The sequence below is a fragment of the Cryptomeria japonica genome, chromosome 11, assembly GCF_030272615.1.
Source record: "Cryptomeria japonica chromosome 11, Sugi_1.0, whole genome shotgun sequence".
In the NCBI taxonomy this organism is placed as follows: Eukaryota; Viridiplantae; Streptophyta; class Pinopsida; order Cupressales; family Cupressaceae; genus Cryptomeria; species Cryptomeria japonica.
The window spans coordinates 623,691,764-623,707,768 of NC_081415.1; the positions used below are offsets into that span (position 1 = coordinate 623,691,764).

Below are 16,005 nucleotides of genomic sequence, written 5' to 3' on the forward strand. Positions count from 1 at the left end.
GGAATATGTGTTCCTAGAATATTTGGTGCTCCGGAAGATGTGTTGATAGTGATCTAGATATTTCTGGCTATTGGATATGGTGTTTATCATTGGTATTCATGTATATCTTGATCACATTATTTATTTTGTTGTTTTGGGTAATGGTTTTTGGGTCTCAATTAAGTTCAAAATTTGAGGATGTACAGTGTCTTGTGGTGAAGCATGTGTATCATGTTTTGGGTCTGGAATATGTAATGATTCTATCGTGTTGATATGATAGTTGATGTTTGGTGTGGTATGGTCTACTACTCATTCCTTCCCACCACCAGAATGTTTAGCATTAACCTATTTTAGATCTATGTCTTAGCTGACTTGGAAGATTATGTTTCTTAGAGATAGTATATGTATGAGGATGATCTGATTGAGTTAGATATAGAAAAAGTGTGACATTGTTTTGAAGATATTGGAGATTGGAAAGGAAAGATTTGACTAAATTGCTAATATGTGAGTGTGTGTTGGTATTGAGGTACCTAAAGCAGTCTGATTTGTGCAGATTGTGTTTCAGTGGCAGATTCTTTCTTTCTTTCTCTCTTTCTTCAGCAGTGAGCCTTTTTCTAGCTAGTGAACCCACCTACAGAGAGCATTCTGGTAGTGAAGCACCCTTTGTAAAAATCACCTTAACTAGTGTCTTATATTGAGAACTAACATTCTCTATGGTTTTTCCCTTCTTGGGTATTCCATGTCATAATTGGTGTTCATTGTGTTATTTGTTTTATATTCATGTTTTCATGCTATAAATGTGTTATTTAATAATATTGGTTTGGAACCAGATGTGAAAAGAATAAAAGAAATCATTTTAAGTTGTCAACGGATTCATGCCCCCTCTCAATCGCCTGAATATTCAACAAGCACTATTGTCTATGAGAAAATAATTCAAACAAGCTATAAAATTATCAATAATACATGTACATTCTATTCTATTGTTATCAATTTATATTTCTATACACAAAGGTAAATATTATTATGAGTTTGTTATCATATTTTAAAATGAACATTTCATTTTTTTATAAGCCCTAAGAAAACTATTTCTGAAACTTGTAGACCTACTACATTTTAACATATTTGGTAAATATGATGTTTAGTTTATAATCCTAATCTAATTCATCTTTGGAAGGTTAACATTATTTTTAATAATTGGTGTCGATATATTGTATGGAGCACAAAGTATAGAACTTCCAAGGATATTGCATTGAACACAACATGCAAAAATTTCATGCACTCATGGACATGGTTCAAATAATTAAGTTTAGAGGATTACCTATGTAGTTGGACCCTTATTTATTATTAAGTTTTTAACTAGAAAATAATGGATCACCTAGTATAGTTTTTAAATGATAGATGACTAATTTAAAGTGCCTATATGGGTATATTTTTGAATTGCTATATAAAAACCATCTCATTGCTATTATAATAGGCTATAAAAAATAAAATATAAATATTTCAAGTTTTTATATAGGGAACCTAACTATTCTATTGTTTTGGTAATATTTTCTTTATTTTAACTTGTATAATGTAAGAAAATTATTTTTGGTAAAAATTTAAATATGATAAGTCAATGTTTTATTATTATAGAATTATTTTATCATTTGGTTAAGGAATAGGGACTACATAAGTTCATTTGGTATCAAACTATCATTATTATATTTTGGTATAACCATCTAAAATATTTGTTTGTAGGGAAATAGGTGCATAGATAAATAGACAAAACCTTTATGTATCTCACTACATGATGTCTCCAAAACATGAGTTTTGGAAAGTAGGAAGTAGACTAAGGATGGCTTGGTGCACCAAGATGCGGGACCAAAAACAAGAGTTGTAGACCTCCAAATCTACTTTATAAACTACTACTTTTTTAAAAAATGGTGGAGATTAAGAATTTAAAAAATATGCACCACACAAATTGATCCTATTTTTGTCATAAAAGTATAACATTGTGTCTCACGTGGTGCCCCTAAAATGATAAAAGAAAAATTAAATTTAAAAAATCACTCTGGTGTGAAACTAGCCAAAATAATGTAGTTTTTGTTGGATTTCTTAGCTATTTTTTTCATGATTATAAGATTTTTAACTAATTTTCAAAGTGGATACATACTGAAAAATAAATATTTGACAATGTTCCACCTTAAATTTTTTGAAAACTATCTAAAACTCAAAAAAAAATTAGTACATGTAGAATGGAGTCTAGTTTCTAAAAATATAATTTGTTTGAAAATGAAATGAAAGAGTAAAATTTATGCCCAAAATAGCACATGTTGGTTTTTGACAAAAAACGAACACACTAACAAAATATTCCATACTTAAAGTTGTATTTTATATCTATATTGGCAAGATGTTTTTGACTGATTTTAAATCTCTAGGAGTTATAATATAGATTCTAGGTTTAAGAATATCATGTAAATTTTTAGATAGTCAAATTTTAGTAATCAACATCTACTCCTATCAGGATTCTCTCACTTTCTCTATCTCACTCTCTTTATCTGTGACAAAATCTAGACCTATCTCTCTCCATCTCTTCCCTATCTCACTTCTCTCTCTCTCTTTCATCCCTCTCACCTCTCTCTCCTCTTTCTATGTCTCTCCCACCCTCTCTCCCTCTCTACCTCACCTTCCTTACCACCATCTCTATCCCTACCTCCCTCTCTTCTTCTCTCTCTATCTATTATTGTTTAGCTACCCTCTCTCTTCATTCTCTCAATCACTACCTCTTCATCCTACTCTTTATCTACCCATCTCTATGTCTTTCCCTCTCTCCCTCTTTATCTCTCTCTCTCCTTATCTCATTAACCACCTCTCTATCCCCCTATATCACTTTCACCTCTATCTCCCCCCTACATCTCTCACCCCTCTCTTCCCAGGCTCTATCTATCTCACTTCTAGATATCTCCTCTCTCTATCTCTTTCCCTCCCTCTCAACCTCTCTCCTTGCCTCTTTACCCCTCCTTGTATTTTTGAACCTCTCTCTCTCTCTCTCTCTCTCTCTCTCTCTCTCTCTCTCTCTCTCTCTCTCTCTCTCTCTCTCTCTCTCTCTCTCTCTCTCTCTCTCTCTCTCTCTCTCTCTCTCTCTCTCTCTGTATATATATATATATATATATATTAGTCTCTCTCTTAGTTTATCTAACCCTCCCCTCTCTTGGTTATCACCTCTCCCTCCCTTATATGGATTTTAAGGAATAGAGTATAGGATATAGGGTTTAGGGTATTTCCCATATTGATACTTCCTTTTATATCTCTCTCCCTTTCTTAGCTATCTCTCCTATCTCTAGGAATCTCACTCACTTTCTTCCTCTCTTCCTCTCCATATCCCCTTCCCTCCTTATCCCCATATCAATCTCCCTTCTCCACTCTCTCTGATTCTATCTTCCTCTCTAATGTCCCTCACCTCTCTCCCTCTCTTGTCTCTTTCACCTCTCTCTCTCTCCATATCTAAGTTTCTCCCTCCCTCCCAGTTTACCTCACTACCTCTCTATCCCTATCTCATTACCCACCTCTCTCCTTCTTTATCTCTTTGATCTCTATCGCTACCCGTAGGGTCTCACCCCTCTCTCACCATGTTGTAGATCTATGACCTCTATCTCTCCCCTCTCTATTTGTTATCCTGGGTCTATCACTCCTCTCTCCAAAACCTTAAGGTCTCTCACCTCTGTATCTCTCCCCTCTCTAGTTCTTATCCTAGGTCTATCATTCCTCTCTCCAAAAACTTAAGGTCTCTCACATCTGTATCTCTCCCCTCTCTAGCTCTTTCCCTTGATCTGAGCCATGTCTCTCCTTTCATCCTTACCCCTCTTTCTCTCTTTGTGAACTTATCTATATCATTTAGCTCTCTACCTCTCCCCTCTCTAGGCCTCTTAGTCACTTCTTGTCTAGCTCTCCCTACCTCTTTCCCTCCTTGTCATTCTCTTTCTCTTTATTCTTCTCTCTCATTTTCTCTCTCCCTCATCTCTCTTAGTCATCGCCTCTCCCTCCCTTGTATAGGATTTAGAGGATATGTGTAAGATATAAGGTTTAGGTTATATGGTTTAGGGTATGAGATTGATTGTATAGGATTTAGGTTACATATGGTTTAGGGTATTGTCCATATTAATAATCTCCTCTATCTCTCTCTTTCCTTCTCTATTCTCTTTCTCTCCTCTGTCTCCCCTCTCTAGGTCTCTCACCCCCTTTATTCCTCTCTCTCTATCTCTCACTCACAAATTGATATATATTATCATTTTGTGAGAGACAGTCAAATATGGTACAATGAGGCTTGTTAAAATATAGACTTTGATGAATGTTTTAGATTTAATGACTAAAGCCCATGAGCACAGAGAAATTTAGATGGTGTTTTGAAATATATGGGCTTCTCGACCCCTAGTAATTGATTCAAGGATGGTATGGTTCATCTTGCTCTTGCAAGGTATTCAACAAATAAGATATTGTTGTGAAATTAGGTATCTCAACCTTGTAATTTTTTTGTGGATCATTTATTTATTATTTGATGTCTTTTCATTAATATTTAACATAATTTATAATACATATTGTTAAATAATTTCTCTCTATGAGGTGTGAAATTTTGAGTTTTCACTTTTGGCATTTGTCAAAATTGGTTTATTAGTTATCAAAGATGTCCTCTTAGTGGTATGTCATGCAAGGATTATTTTGAGGATGTTATGATAGATTCTATAATAATTCTCATGATTAGAAATGGGAAAGATTAATTGGGATAGCAGAATCATCTTGGATGGATTATTTATGATAAGTTATGACAAGGATGGAGTTTCATACTATTCTTAGAGATCCACATGTGTGAAAGGCATGTAAATTTGTGCCTCTAGTTTTAGGAGTTACATTATTATTTGTATGACCATTTTTTATATCTAGTTTGGGCTCATAGTATTAGCACTTAATTTAAAATACTATTTGTAGTATATTATATTATATTATATTTATCTATACATTGAAGTTATAAGATAGTATATTATGTTGAGTTTATAACTATATATATGCTATTAGAATGCTGCAAAAATTAATACTTAAAAAATATTCAAATCATACTCCTTTAAAGACTTGCATTGCAAGTGTATTCTAATTCTTTATTAATTTCATAATACAATGTGCAAGTTTTGAAGTGGGAGGTTTTCATCTCTAAAACGTTAATAAGTTAGTTCAGATTTGATGTTATTTGCACAATCTTTTCCTTACGAACAATATCCGAAAATCGGATTTGGTGTTATTCGCAAAATCTTCTCTCTAAGAACAATGTAGGAAATGAATTCCACGCCTTGTTTGCTTACAGTTCTAAAATAAATTTATTTGATGGTGGGCGCTAACATATTATTTAAATGGTAATTAATGCTTCGTGAGTCATCCAGATTTGATCTCGGCACATAATCTTGCCTAAAGCGTTACAGACGGCTTTATGCCACGACTGCAAGCCTTCTACACCATCCTACGCAACCCTTGATATTCATCCTTATTTCCTGGATTCCATGATCAATGATTTGCTCAACCACTAATATATTATACTACAGATAACTTCAAGGAACGGACTCCATTTTTTAACGTCCAGACAAGAAGCCAACGTGCAGATTTGGTCCAAAACCATTTCAAGTGGTCGGCTAGTTGCATTACAATCCGTCTTCATCCTTTGGCTGAAAAATCTTGTGGATCAAAATACATTCAATAAAATAATAGCCATTACTTCTTGGTGATGTTAAACTTCTATTTGCATTGCAAAACCAGTAAGTCATTCATATCTGACAACTGTGAGCTGGCTAACAAAACCACTCCATTGACTTCTCTAAACTTACAAAGCCCATTCCAAATACAATCTTTATAATCACTTATATGTGCAATAATATTTGGTAGTTCAAGGGATTAAGGTAGATTTTAGTGTTTTTCACTTAACCTCAGAGTTAGGTCTTCAAAATCTTCCTCCACAAGAATCTCCTTAGATTAGGGATTCGCTTGCCAAAGCACAATTTGAGATATAAATATCCCCTCTTGTATTGTCGACAGAGCACTGAAATTTCTATATTGGATTTGAGTCTACAGTTTTTGCTAAGCCATGGGATTTCCTGCATGCCACCATGGTTTCCCTATGGGAAGACTCCTGCGGTGCTTAGCATTTGTGTTTGCTTGTATAGACAGTGTAATGTGCTATCTTCTTTCTCTTCTTGGGCTGAGGGATCCACTACGCCATGAAAGAAATGGGCAGAGAGAATTTCAAGAAATCCCTTCTGTCCTTTCGTTTGGTGACGTGGTTAGAAACAATTTGCCTGTCATCAAATTTCAGAGATTTGCAGAGAGCTGTAGTGAAATAGAGGAAGTTATGTGTGCTGTTTGCTTGAACTCCTTGGAGAGAGATGATGAAATTCGGGAGCTTTGTAATTGCTCTCATATATTTCATAGGGATTGTTTGGATAAGTGGATTGATCACCATCAGATTACATGCCCTCTCTGCAGATGTCCTCTGATTGCACAGACAGAAAGCCAATATCACAGTGATGAAGATTGGATCTCCTTTCTATTCGAAGGTGGAGATTTTGTCAATTCATTTTAGCACAGAAATGGCGGATTTGATTCGTGGGTCTGCTTGTAACATTGAACAGGGCTTTGATGATTACAGAAGAAATGGCGGATTTGTTTCGTGGGTTTGATGATTACAGAAGAAATGATGAGTAACAGTTTATACAGCCGATATTTTGACTGGTACACAGAAGTTAGCAGAATTTGCTTGGAACTGTTTTTTTTTCTGTTACAAAACTTGAAGGTCCAGCACAGATGGCACAATGTGGATTGAAGCATTGTTGTTTGCATTTGACCACGGTCAATTGTTCAAGATAGATTTTTCCAGTTTTCTTTTAACTGTTTGATTTAAAGGTCAGTGAAATCTCTTAAAGAGTTGTATTGAAAGGCTTCATTTCATTTACTTGATCCATAAGGGAATTATTTTTCCTCATGGGGTAACGTTTGACCTGTAAATCATGTTATCTTCAGATAAACTCAAGCTGCATTTTAGTTTGAGTGTTAATATATCGATGTTCTTCGTTCCACTTATCTGTCATCTTTAATAATTGAATTAATCATGCTCATGTTTCCTAAATATATGAATTAAAAGATGTCAACGTTTGGATATAGAAGATAGGTTTTCTGTAAGTTGTGGTTTTATGGAGGGAATTGTTTAAAATATTTCAGCTGGTATTATGGAGAATTTTTTCAGATATTTTATAAGTAGTTTTGTGAATTGATGGCAATGGATAAGCTTAGCTTTTTTAAGTTGCATATTTGATCTTTTGTTTTTTTATTTGTAACATTTAATGCTAAAAGTATAGCTGAATTATTTTTTTAGAACAAGTTATATTTTTAATAAATTAATAAATATGGTCAAATGTGTATTCTGATTGTTATATAGACGATGCGGGATGTAGAAATGCACATAAATCAAATTTGATAATATTCTTGGATTTAGATATACAGCTGGATTTCAAACTTGTTTATCATGTAGACTTGATGTTTTAATGAAAAAAATTTATTGGTATTTCAAGTTTTAAATTTTTTTTTGTAAGATATAAACTTGAAATTATATTAACACATAGCTTCAAATTTAAACAGAACATAAATCAAAATATAACGAAACAACCAATAAATTTAAATTTATACTCAAATTATATCATGATTATAATAAAATTTAAATTTAAATAACAAAATATAATAACAAACAAAATATTAACATGCATTTAATCTCCATCATAAAACTTTCAATCAAAACATAAAATTAAAATATCATAAATTAATATAAACAAAACACATTTAAAATAATAAAAACTAAACTCAAAAAAGAAAAGAGTAACAATGCGAACACAAAATAAAATTCATCAATTCCAAAAGAATACAAATCTGTTGTCAGGGCCACAACAAAAACAAGCCTCTTAATATCTCTTTATCGAAACAAGTTAATGAGTTGAAAACTAATCAATTGGAGATTCTACCTTGTTCAGGGTCCAATAATAAGTGTACCAAGCCATTGTAGCCTAGCTGGCTTCTCTTTGACCATGAAAGCCTACATCAATTGGTAAATCAACCATATCTGAGCATGTGAGCGACACATAAATTATAGATGGTAATAACTAAAATAAAAGGTATCTTTGAACAAGGAAAGTTCAATTATTCGTAGCATAGTCAAAAGATCGTAACATCACCATAATAATCATTTACAATATTTAGAGCGTTTGAAGATTCTTCGCGGCTTCTTCTCTATTCAAATAAAGTTCTGTTATTTTTGTCGTCCTCTTCATCAAACTGACGGGAGATATTTGAATCTTATGTTAAAATCATCGTTCTTATGTTAAAATTAATTTATCATAAAATTGCACTTGAAATCTCTCACCCAAAAGTGTGAGCTGAGTTGTAGAGTGCGGCACACAAAGAGATATATAACTCGTTTCAATATTCAAAACACAGTTTTGCAAATTATACGAATAAAAAAATTTATTTACAATGAGTTTATTTTGGTTTTCAAAATTAAAATTGAAAAAAGGGAATATTTTGATACAAACTATAAATGATTTTTAAAATTTAGATATTTAATGAGTATATGTGTCAGTTTTTATTCATTTAAAATTGAATACATATATTCAGATAAAAAAAGGTAGAAAGACACAAGGTCATCATTGGGTCAAATAGGCACAACCTAGATAGCTAAAACAGAGTCACATGGGCAAAGCATAGAAAGTAGAGATAAATAAAATAACAGTCAGAGCCTAGAAAGCAAAGAATAAGAAAAACTAGTCACTTAAGCAGCAAGAGAAATCCTAGAGATTGACAAAGGGAGATCCTGGTCATTTGACTTCCCCATACATTAACGGGGTCTGAAGTGACATGTCAAGCAAAGACCACCCCTTGCCAGCAACAACTTGTCTTTCCTCTTTATATTTGTCATCACAAATGGGTGAAATAAGTAAAGCCAACCTAGGAAATCCCTTAGAATAATAAGGTCAGCAACCACCACCACTAAAAGCTAGCCATCCACTGCCACCACTACTAGAAATCAGCCATCCACTGCCACCACCAGTATCTGGCCCTACCCCCTTAGAGCACCACTACAAATCCTCCATGCAGGGGAGAGGCAAAGCACTGACCAATAGAACCACTCCCATCACTAGAGATGTGGCAAGGCACCTAGAACTAAAGGGCCTGAGAATGTTGAGCTGAAGAACTGCAACCATGCTAACGGACAAGACATGGGGAACGAGCACAAGAGGTAGAACTATTTGGAGGAACCTAGGCCACATTGTACATGGCATTTCCCTAGTGTTCAAAATTCTCTTAGAGGTGGGAAACCTCCAATGCCACCTTATTAGTCTACACCTATATCTATAGTGAATTGTTGCAAATACACACTTTAGTAAAAAGAAACACATTAGTGGACATTGAGTGTGGCACACAAAGAGATATATAACTCGTTTCAATATTCAAAACACAGTTTTACACTTTATACGAATAAAAAAATTTATTTACAATGAGTTTATTTTTGTTTTCAAAATTAAAATTGAAAAAGGGAATATTTTCATACAAAGTATAAATGATTTTTAAAATTTTGATTTTTAATGAATATGTGTCAGTTTTTATTAATTTAAAATAGAATACATATATTCAGATAAAAAAAGGTAGAAAGACACAAGGTCATCATTGGGTCAAATAGGCACAACCTCAATAGCTAAAATAGAGTCACATGGGCAAAGCATAGAAAGTAGAGATAAATAAAATAGCAGTGATATGGGCAGAGCCTATAAAGTAAAGAATAAGAAACACTAGTCACTTAGGTAGCAAGAGAAATCCTAGAGAGCAACAAAGGGGGATCCTGGTCATTTGACTTCCCCATACATTAACGGGGTCCGAAGTGACAAGTCAAGCAAAGACCACCCCTTGCTAGCAACAAATTTTCTTTCCTCTTTATATTTGTCATCACAATTGGGTGAAATAAGTACAGCCAACCTAGGAAATCCCTTAGAATAATTAGGCCAGCCACCACCACCACTAAAAGTTGGCCATCCACTGCCACCACCACTAGAAGTCAACCATCCACTGCCACCACTAGTATCTAGTCATTGCCCCTTAGAGCACCACTTAGAGGCAAATCCTCCATGTAGGGTTGAAGAAGAGCACTGACTAATAGAACCACTCCCATCACTAGAGGAGTGGCAAAGAACCTAGGACTAAAGGGCCTAAGAATGTCGAGTTGAAGAACTGCAACCATGCTAATGGACAAGACATGGGGAACGACCACAAGAGGTAGAACTATTTGGAGAAACTTGGGCCACATTGTACATGGCATTTCCCTAGTGTTCAAGATGCTCTTAGAGGTGGGAAACCTCCAATGCCACCCTATTAGTCTACCCCTATATCTGAAGTAGTGCATTGTTGCAAATACACACTTTAGTAAAAAGAGACACATCAGTGGACATAGAGTTGTCAAAAAATAAAATAAAAATTCTCTTTCCACAAGAAAAACAAGATCTCCATCCTGAAAGCATGCAAAGTTTGGCTATACTTAAAAGGGAAACAAGGTTAATCCCTAGGAAGAGCCATGTGCTAGGAGAATGGCTCAAGCTATAAGGGACAAAAGAAGTCATAAATCAAACTCCATGAGTTTTGAGCATGGCAACATAACTTGAAAATATTCTTTAAGGACTCTGGTTGATCATAAAATTGACAATGGGCATCCATAACACCCATATGTTGAAGGTGAGATCCCAACAACAAGCCTTGGAAAAGAATACACAAGGCAAAATGGGTGACCTTAGACTAAATAATAGTAGACAAGATGTTGTGAAACTATTTTGCCAAATAGAAGGCAATAACTATAAATGCCACCAACACCTGGTGTATGGGGTTTGGGGTCCCCTTAAAACCTATTTATTCTTAATCAAAAACTATAAATGTCACCAAAGGTTCAAAGCAAGCACCATAGGAAGATGATGAGAAATCCAGTGGTAACCTAGACATGGCTTATAATTATAGAAGATAGTGTTAGAAGACCAACACCAATCTTTCCACGAAGGCTTCATGTAGTGAATGGCAACTTTGTGTAGCATATTTAGAGGTAGAGAAGACAAAACAATGTCAAATGTTTCTCACTCTGGCCAAGATAGCCAAAACTGGATTTTTATATCTTCCCAAGAGTGAAAATTGATTGAGGCTTTAGTGAAAAAAATAATAGGGGGTGCAAATGTTGTGCTTATGAAAACACAAGGCAAAAGTACAAGGCAACTAAGCCAAAAGAAGTCGCAAAATTTGAATAAGCAGACACCATGAGATGTATGCTAATTAAAAAATATACCTTCTTGAAATTTATAGCCTACTGAGCCAAGACATAGTTTAATAGCTTTAGAGGGCCACAAAGGTTCCTTTCATGTGAAAAAAATCTTTCTTAACTTAAAGGGTCTGAAAACAAATCCCCTTCCAAACAAGTCGGTTAATAGGAAATCCAAAAGAAAGGAAATGTTTGAGGGAGATTTTCCAGGCTTTGTTGCCATAAATGACATGAATAATCCACTTGGTGCAAAGGGTCATACCTTGCCCCTAGGTAGAGACCACTTGAGTCATGCATGAGACAACAATATTTCCAGAAAACTATATGAAAACCCTTGTGATATTTAGTTGAAGCCCACAAAAAATATCGCAAAATATTTTCCAATTTTAAATAAGAGGTAGAAGGAGCCCAACAAGATGAACAATATGCATCAATGGTTGCAAGAATTGTAGAGAACACCTAGAATTTAATACCTAACAAAAATGGCTTGGTGATTTAGTAGGAAAGGTTTTCTCATTTCAATCGATGACTACATTCCAAATCTCCATCGGTGAAGCCTAGAAAGCAAAAGGAATGCCCAAAAATTGAAATATTTTGCCATGTTTGATCCACTTCCACCCATATTGAAAAATATAAGGTCGAGCTAGCTGATAGGATTGATTCTAGTATTGAGTTTTATGTCACTAAATGGCAAGACCAAAAGCCAAACAAAAATTACCTAGACATTTAAGACCCTCCTTGACATTTTTCTCATCTTCAAAAAGCATGAGAAAAGAGTCATCCCTAAATGGTCATTGACAAGCTAATGAGGTGAATAAGGAAAGGAAATCCTTCAGACATGCCCAATGGAAATGGAATGCACCAGAAAGCATGAAAAGCCTTAAGCTCAGTAATCACATTCAAAGAGGGAGCAAGAGGGAAACTTTGACAAGTTGACTAATGGAGTTGGAACTTTCTTGAGATTGATTATCATTAAAGGTAATGCAAGTAGAGGCATAACCAAAGAGCATCCTAATAGACTAAATGAAGCAGGAGCCAAAAATAAGGGCACCCAACATAGCTAAAATTAAGGGCCATTCAATTTAGTCATAGGCTTTGGAGATATCCATTTTAAGGAATGAAGCTTACAATCAAGAATGATGGACTCATTCCATGGCTTCCCAAACAACAATAATATTGTCCAAGATGCACCAGGATTCGATAAAACTAGTCTATTCAAGATGAACAATTTGATGGAGCATGTGCCTAATCTTCAATGCTAAGGCCTTTGCAATAGTATTGTAGGTGATATTGAGCAAGGTTATTGACCTCCTTTTATTGATTTCCTATGGATCACCAAGCTTAGGTTTGAACTTAATGTTACCCTTATTAATTAATTGTCCTAGAGATTGATTTTGAAATGATTCTAGGTAGAGTTTGTACAAATCAAGACACATGCAATGTCAAAGGGATTTATAAAATTCATGAGAGAAACCATCACATATAGGAGCTTTGTCATCTTCAATGGAGTTGACAGTTTGTTGAGGTCATCAAAGGGTGAGTGATTTCTCACAAAAGGTATTGTGAGCTTCAGAAAGCTTGATCAATACTACCCAAAGACAATATTGAAGAGGTTTATCTTGCACAGAGGAAGCCTCCTAAGTAGTGAAGACTTATTCATAATGGCAGACAAAAACCTACAAAATGTCTGGTATCTTAGAGAGCATCATCTAGCCTTCTTTAATTTTTCTAATTCTTGACGCTAGTAGTTAAGTTTATTTTAAGCAATTGCTAATGTAACGGTGGATTTTTTCTCCACATATGCCAAATCTGTTGAGTTAGGGAGTTCATTTTATTTTTCTTATCTCCTACTCTAGAAGTGTTAAATACTCTATAAATAAGAGGTGATTGTGTTGTATTTGAATAAATCAATAAAACTTATCATTTTTGTGTTGTAGCATAAGTGTATTTGTCTTTGTTTTTCTTTATCTACCTTCAAAGATACATTTCTATCTAATGGAAGGTATATCTAGATGCAAAAATTTACTACATGGTAAATTAAAATTTTGTCTTGAAAAATAGGAGCCCCTATATTTTACTTCTTATTTAGGAGAGACAAAGTTTTTGGCATTATCTATCCAACAATTAAGATGCACATTTGACTATATTTATTAGTTAATTGAAAACCCAAATATAATATATTTTATTTTAAATAAATTAACAAATGTTATCAGACCTAAGAAAACTTAGAAAGTCTAGTTTAATGTTCCCCTCATCTTTGTGAATTGATCATGTCCCAATTCTAAGTCATTACTAGATGCTAAAGTCCCTATAATATTTGATTGAGCGAGCATTTCAGGTCTACCTTGCACTAGTACATTCGGGGCTAATTTTCGACGGCCGATTGTTGGAATTGCGACTACTTTTCGTTGGAATGTTGACAAAAGTAGGCATAAAAAACTCATCGTTGGACTTGTCGACAATGCCTCTGACCATCGGAAGTACGACGACCCCATGGACTCTGTCGATGGCAGGCATGATCGCTCTTCCGGTCAAAAAAGTCATCGGAAATATAGCATCATCATCGAATGTTTGTTTAGATTGTGTCTAAATGTCGACAGAAGTCTAAAAATTTGCACCAATGGGAATGTTGTTTGTCCGACAGTTTTTTCGTCAGTCCATTAATATGCATCGACGACCATCCGACAAGGAATTGTCGTTGGACATACAACATCCCCATCATATGTTTGTGTAGTTTGAGTCAGAATTTCGACGGATTCCATAAACTTTGCACCAACGAGAACGTTGTTGGCCCGATGATTCCATCATTGGTGGAAAGCTTAGTCTCCATCGTAATTCCAATGAATTTTTTTTATTTTTTTTAAATTATTATTTTCTAGACGTAAAGCACACCTCATTGATATGTACAGTGAATGATATTCTATCCCCATCAGCTACCAATAGGAACCATAGGTTTGAAGCTAATATGATGTGCACTAGTTTCAAGCTAATATTATCAGGCGCACCATGGTTGAGATGGTCCAACTCCTAAGAGGACTGTATGAACCACTGAGTACTGGTAAACCTATTAAAAATGGTGTTGATAGGGAATTAGCTAACTCAAATACAAGAGCCTTTAAAGCCAATCAGGGAGATGAATTGACTTTATCTACCTTATCTAAGTTAGTTGTTCTTTGGAGCTACCAAAACTTATCTACTATATATATACATGAAAAGAATTTATCTACTATATATACTCATATTTCTTATAAGTATATGCCAAATTGATAATCTCATATAAAGTGTCATCCTATGTCAATACATGACATATACCTTTGAATAACATGTATATATCTCATACTAAGTTGTCACTCGTTATTATATATTCAACATATATTCAAAGACGATAATCATGCATTCCAGACTACATAAATATCCTCTTTAATAAAATAAATCACATGTACAAGGTTATTGGGTTGATCAAGTACAACAGCAAAGTACAATAGGTAAAGATAGTACTAAAAATAATGTTACTAGCATCTTAAAAGAAAACATAAATGCATTATGACCACCCACAAAACACTTGATATAAAATAGTTCCAACCTTTCTTTTGTTTAAGTAACTAGGGTATTTGAATTTAAATTTTGGTATAAAAAAATAAAATTTTAAAGGTTATCTCTCCGCCTGTATAGTTCAACATGCCCACATGTTTACTCCTAATTTTTTTTTAACTCATTTAGATATCTTATTTTCTAGCTATGAAATGGATCTTGGGACCTATGGGTTATGGGCCCATAATATACTTAAGTGAAGTTAGCATAAACCATATCAATTATGTTCAATTACATCAATATCCACTTGGAGTGTTTAATATACATATCATCAATGATTACAATGCTTATTTCAATATACATTTGAATTGCAACTTGCAAGAATAGATGAAAGAGAAAGAGCATGTATTGAGGGAGGTGGAAGTGCTCTCTGAGGTGATCACGAATTGATTCCATCGGTCCCCAACGGTGGTTTTCAATGCCACCCGACCATGTGGAACCCTTAGGTCCACCCTATCATTCTTGTGGAGATAGCTCCAAATAGTCAATCAAAGTATACAAGGGGGATGATAGGCTCACACATGCCATACATGATGCATACATGACACAAGTAATGGAACAATACAATGCAAGATCAATAGAGAAGGATGATACCAAGTCATGAATCCAAATAGGGTCACTACTTTAAAACTACACAAGGCATTAGATTCTAGAGTGCAGTGGAGGAAGTGTCATCGTATGTCTCTTCGAACAAGTCCCAACTCTCCATGTGCGAGCTTGCCTTTCATTGTATGTGCTCATGGGGATGCACCATATGGAACCAAGCATCCTATCATATGGACGAGAATGACAATCACACAATCCCTATTCTACATGAGCGGGTATGTCTCTTTGTACAAGTCCCAATGCTCCATGTGCAGGCATGCCTTTCATCGTATGTGCTACATGGGGACGAACTAGATGGAACCAAGCATTCTCTCATGTGAACAAGAAAAATGATCACATAATCCTTGTGTGAGTGGGTATGCCTCTTCGCACAAGTCCCAATGCTCCATGTATGAGCATGCCTTCCCAAAACACCCTTGGTGTTGTGATAGCCCTCAAGGTGTGCTCAAGGAACCAATTTTCTTGTTATTTGTTTTAAC

General features: G+C 34.7%; 1 protein-coding gene across 1 annotated transcript; it reads left to right on the forward strand.

The window, feature by feature from the left end:
* The first annotated feature begins 6,067 nt into the window (after window positions 1-6,067).
* On the forward strand, window positions 6,068-7,009 carry LOC131063085 (brassinosteroid-responsive RING protein 1-like). The gene has a single exon (XM_057996859.1). The coding sequence runs from the start codon at window positions 6,083-6,085 to the stop codon at window positions 6,575-6,577; it is 495 nt and encodes a 164-aa protein (XP_057852842.1). The 5' UTR covers window positions 6,068-6,082; the 3' UTR covers window positions 6,578-7,009.
* The last annotated feature ends 8,996 nt before the right edge of the window (window positions 7,010-16,005 follow it).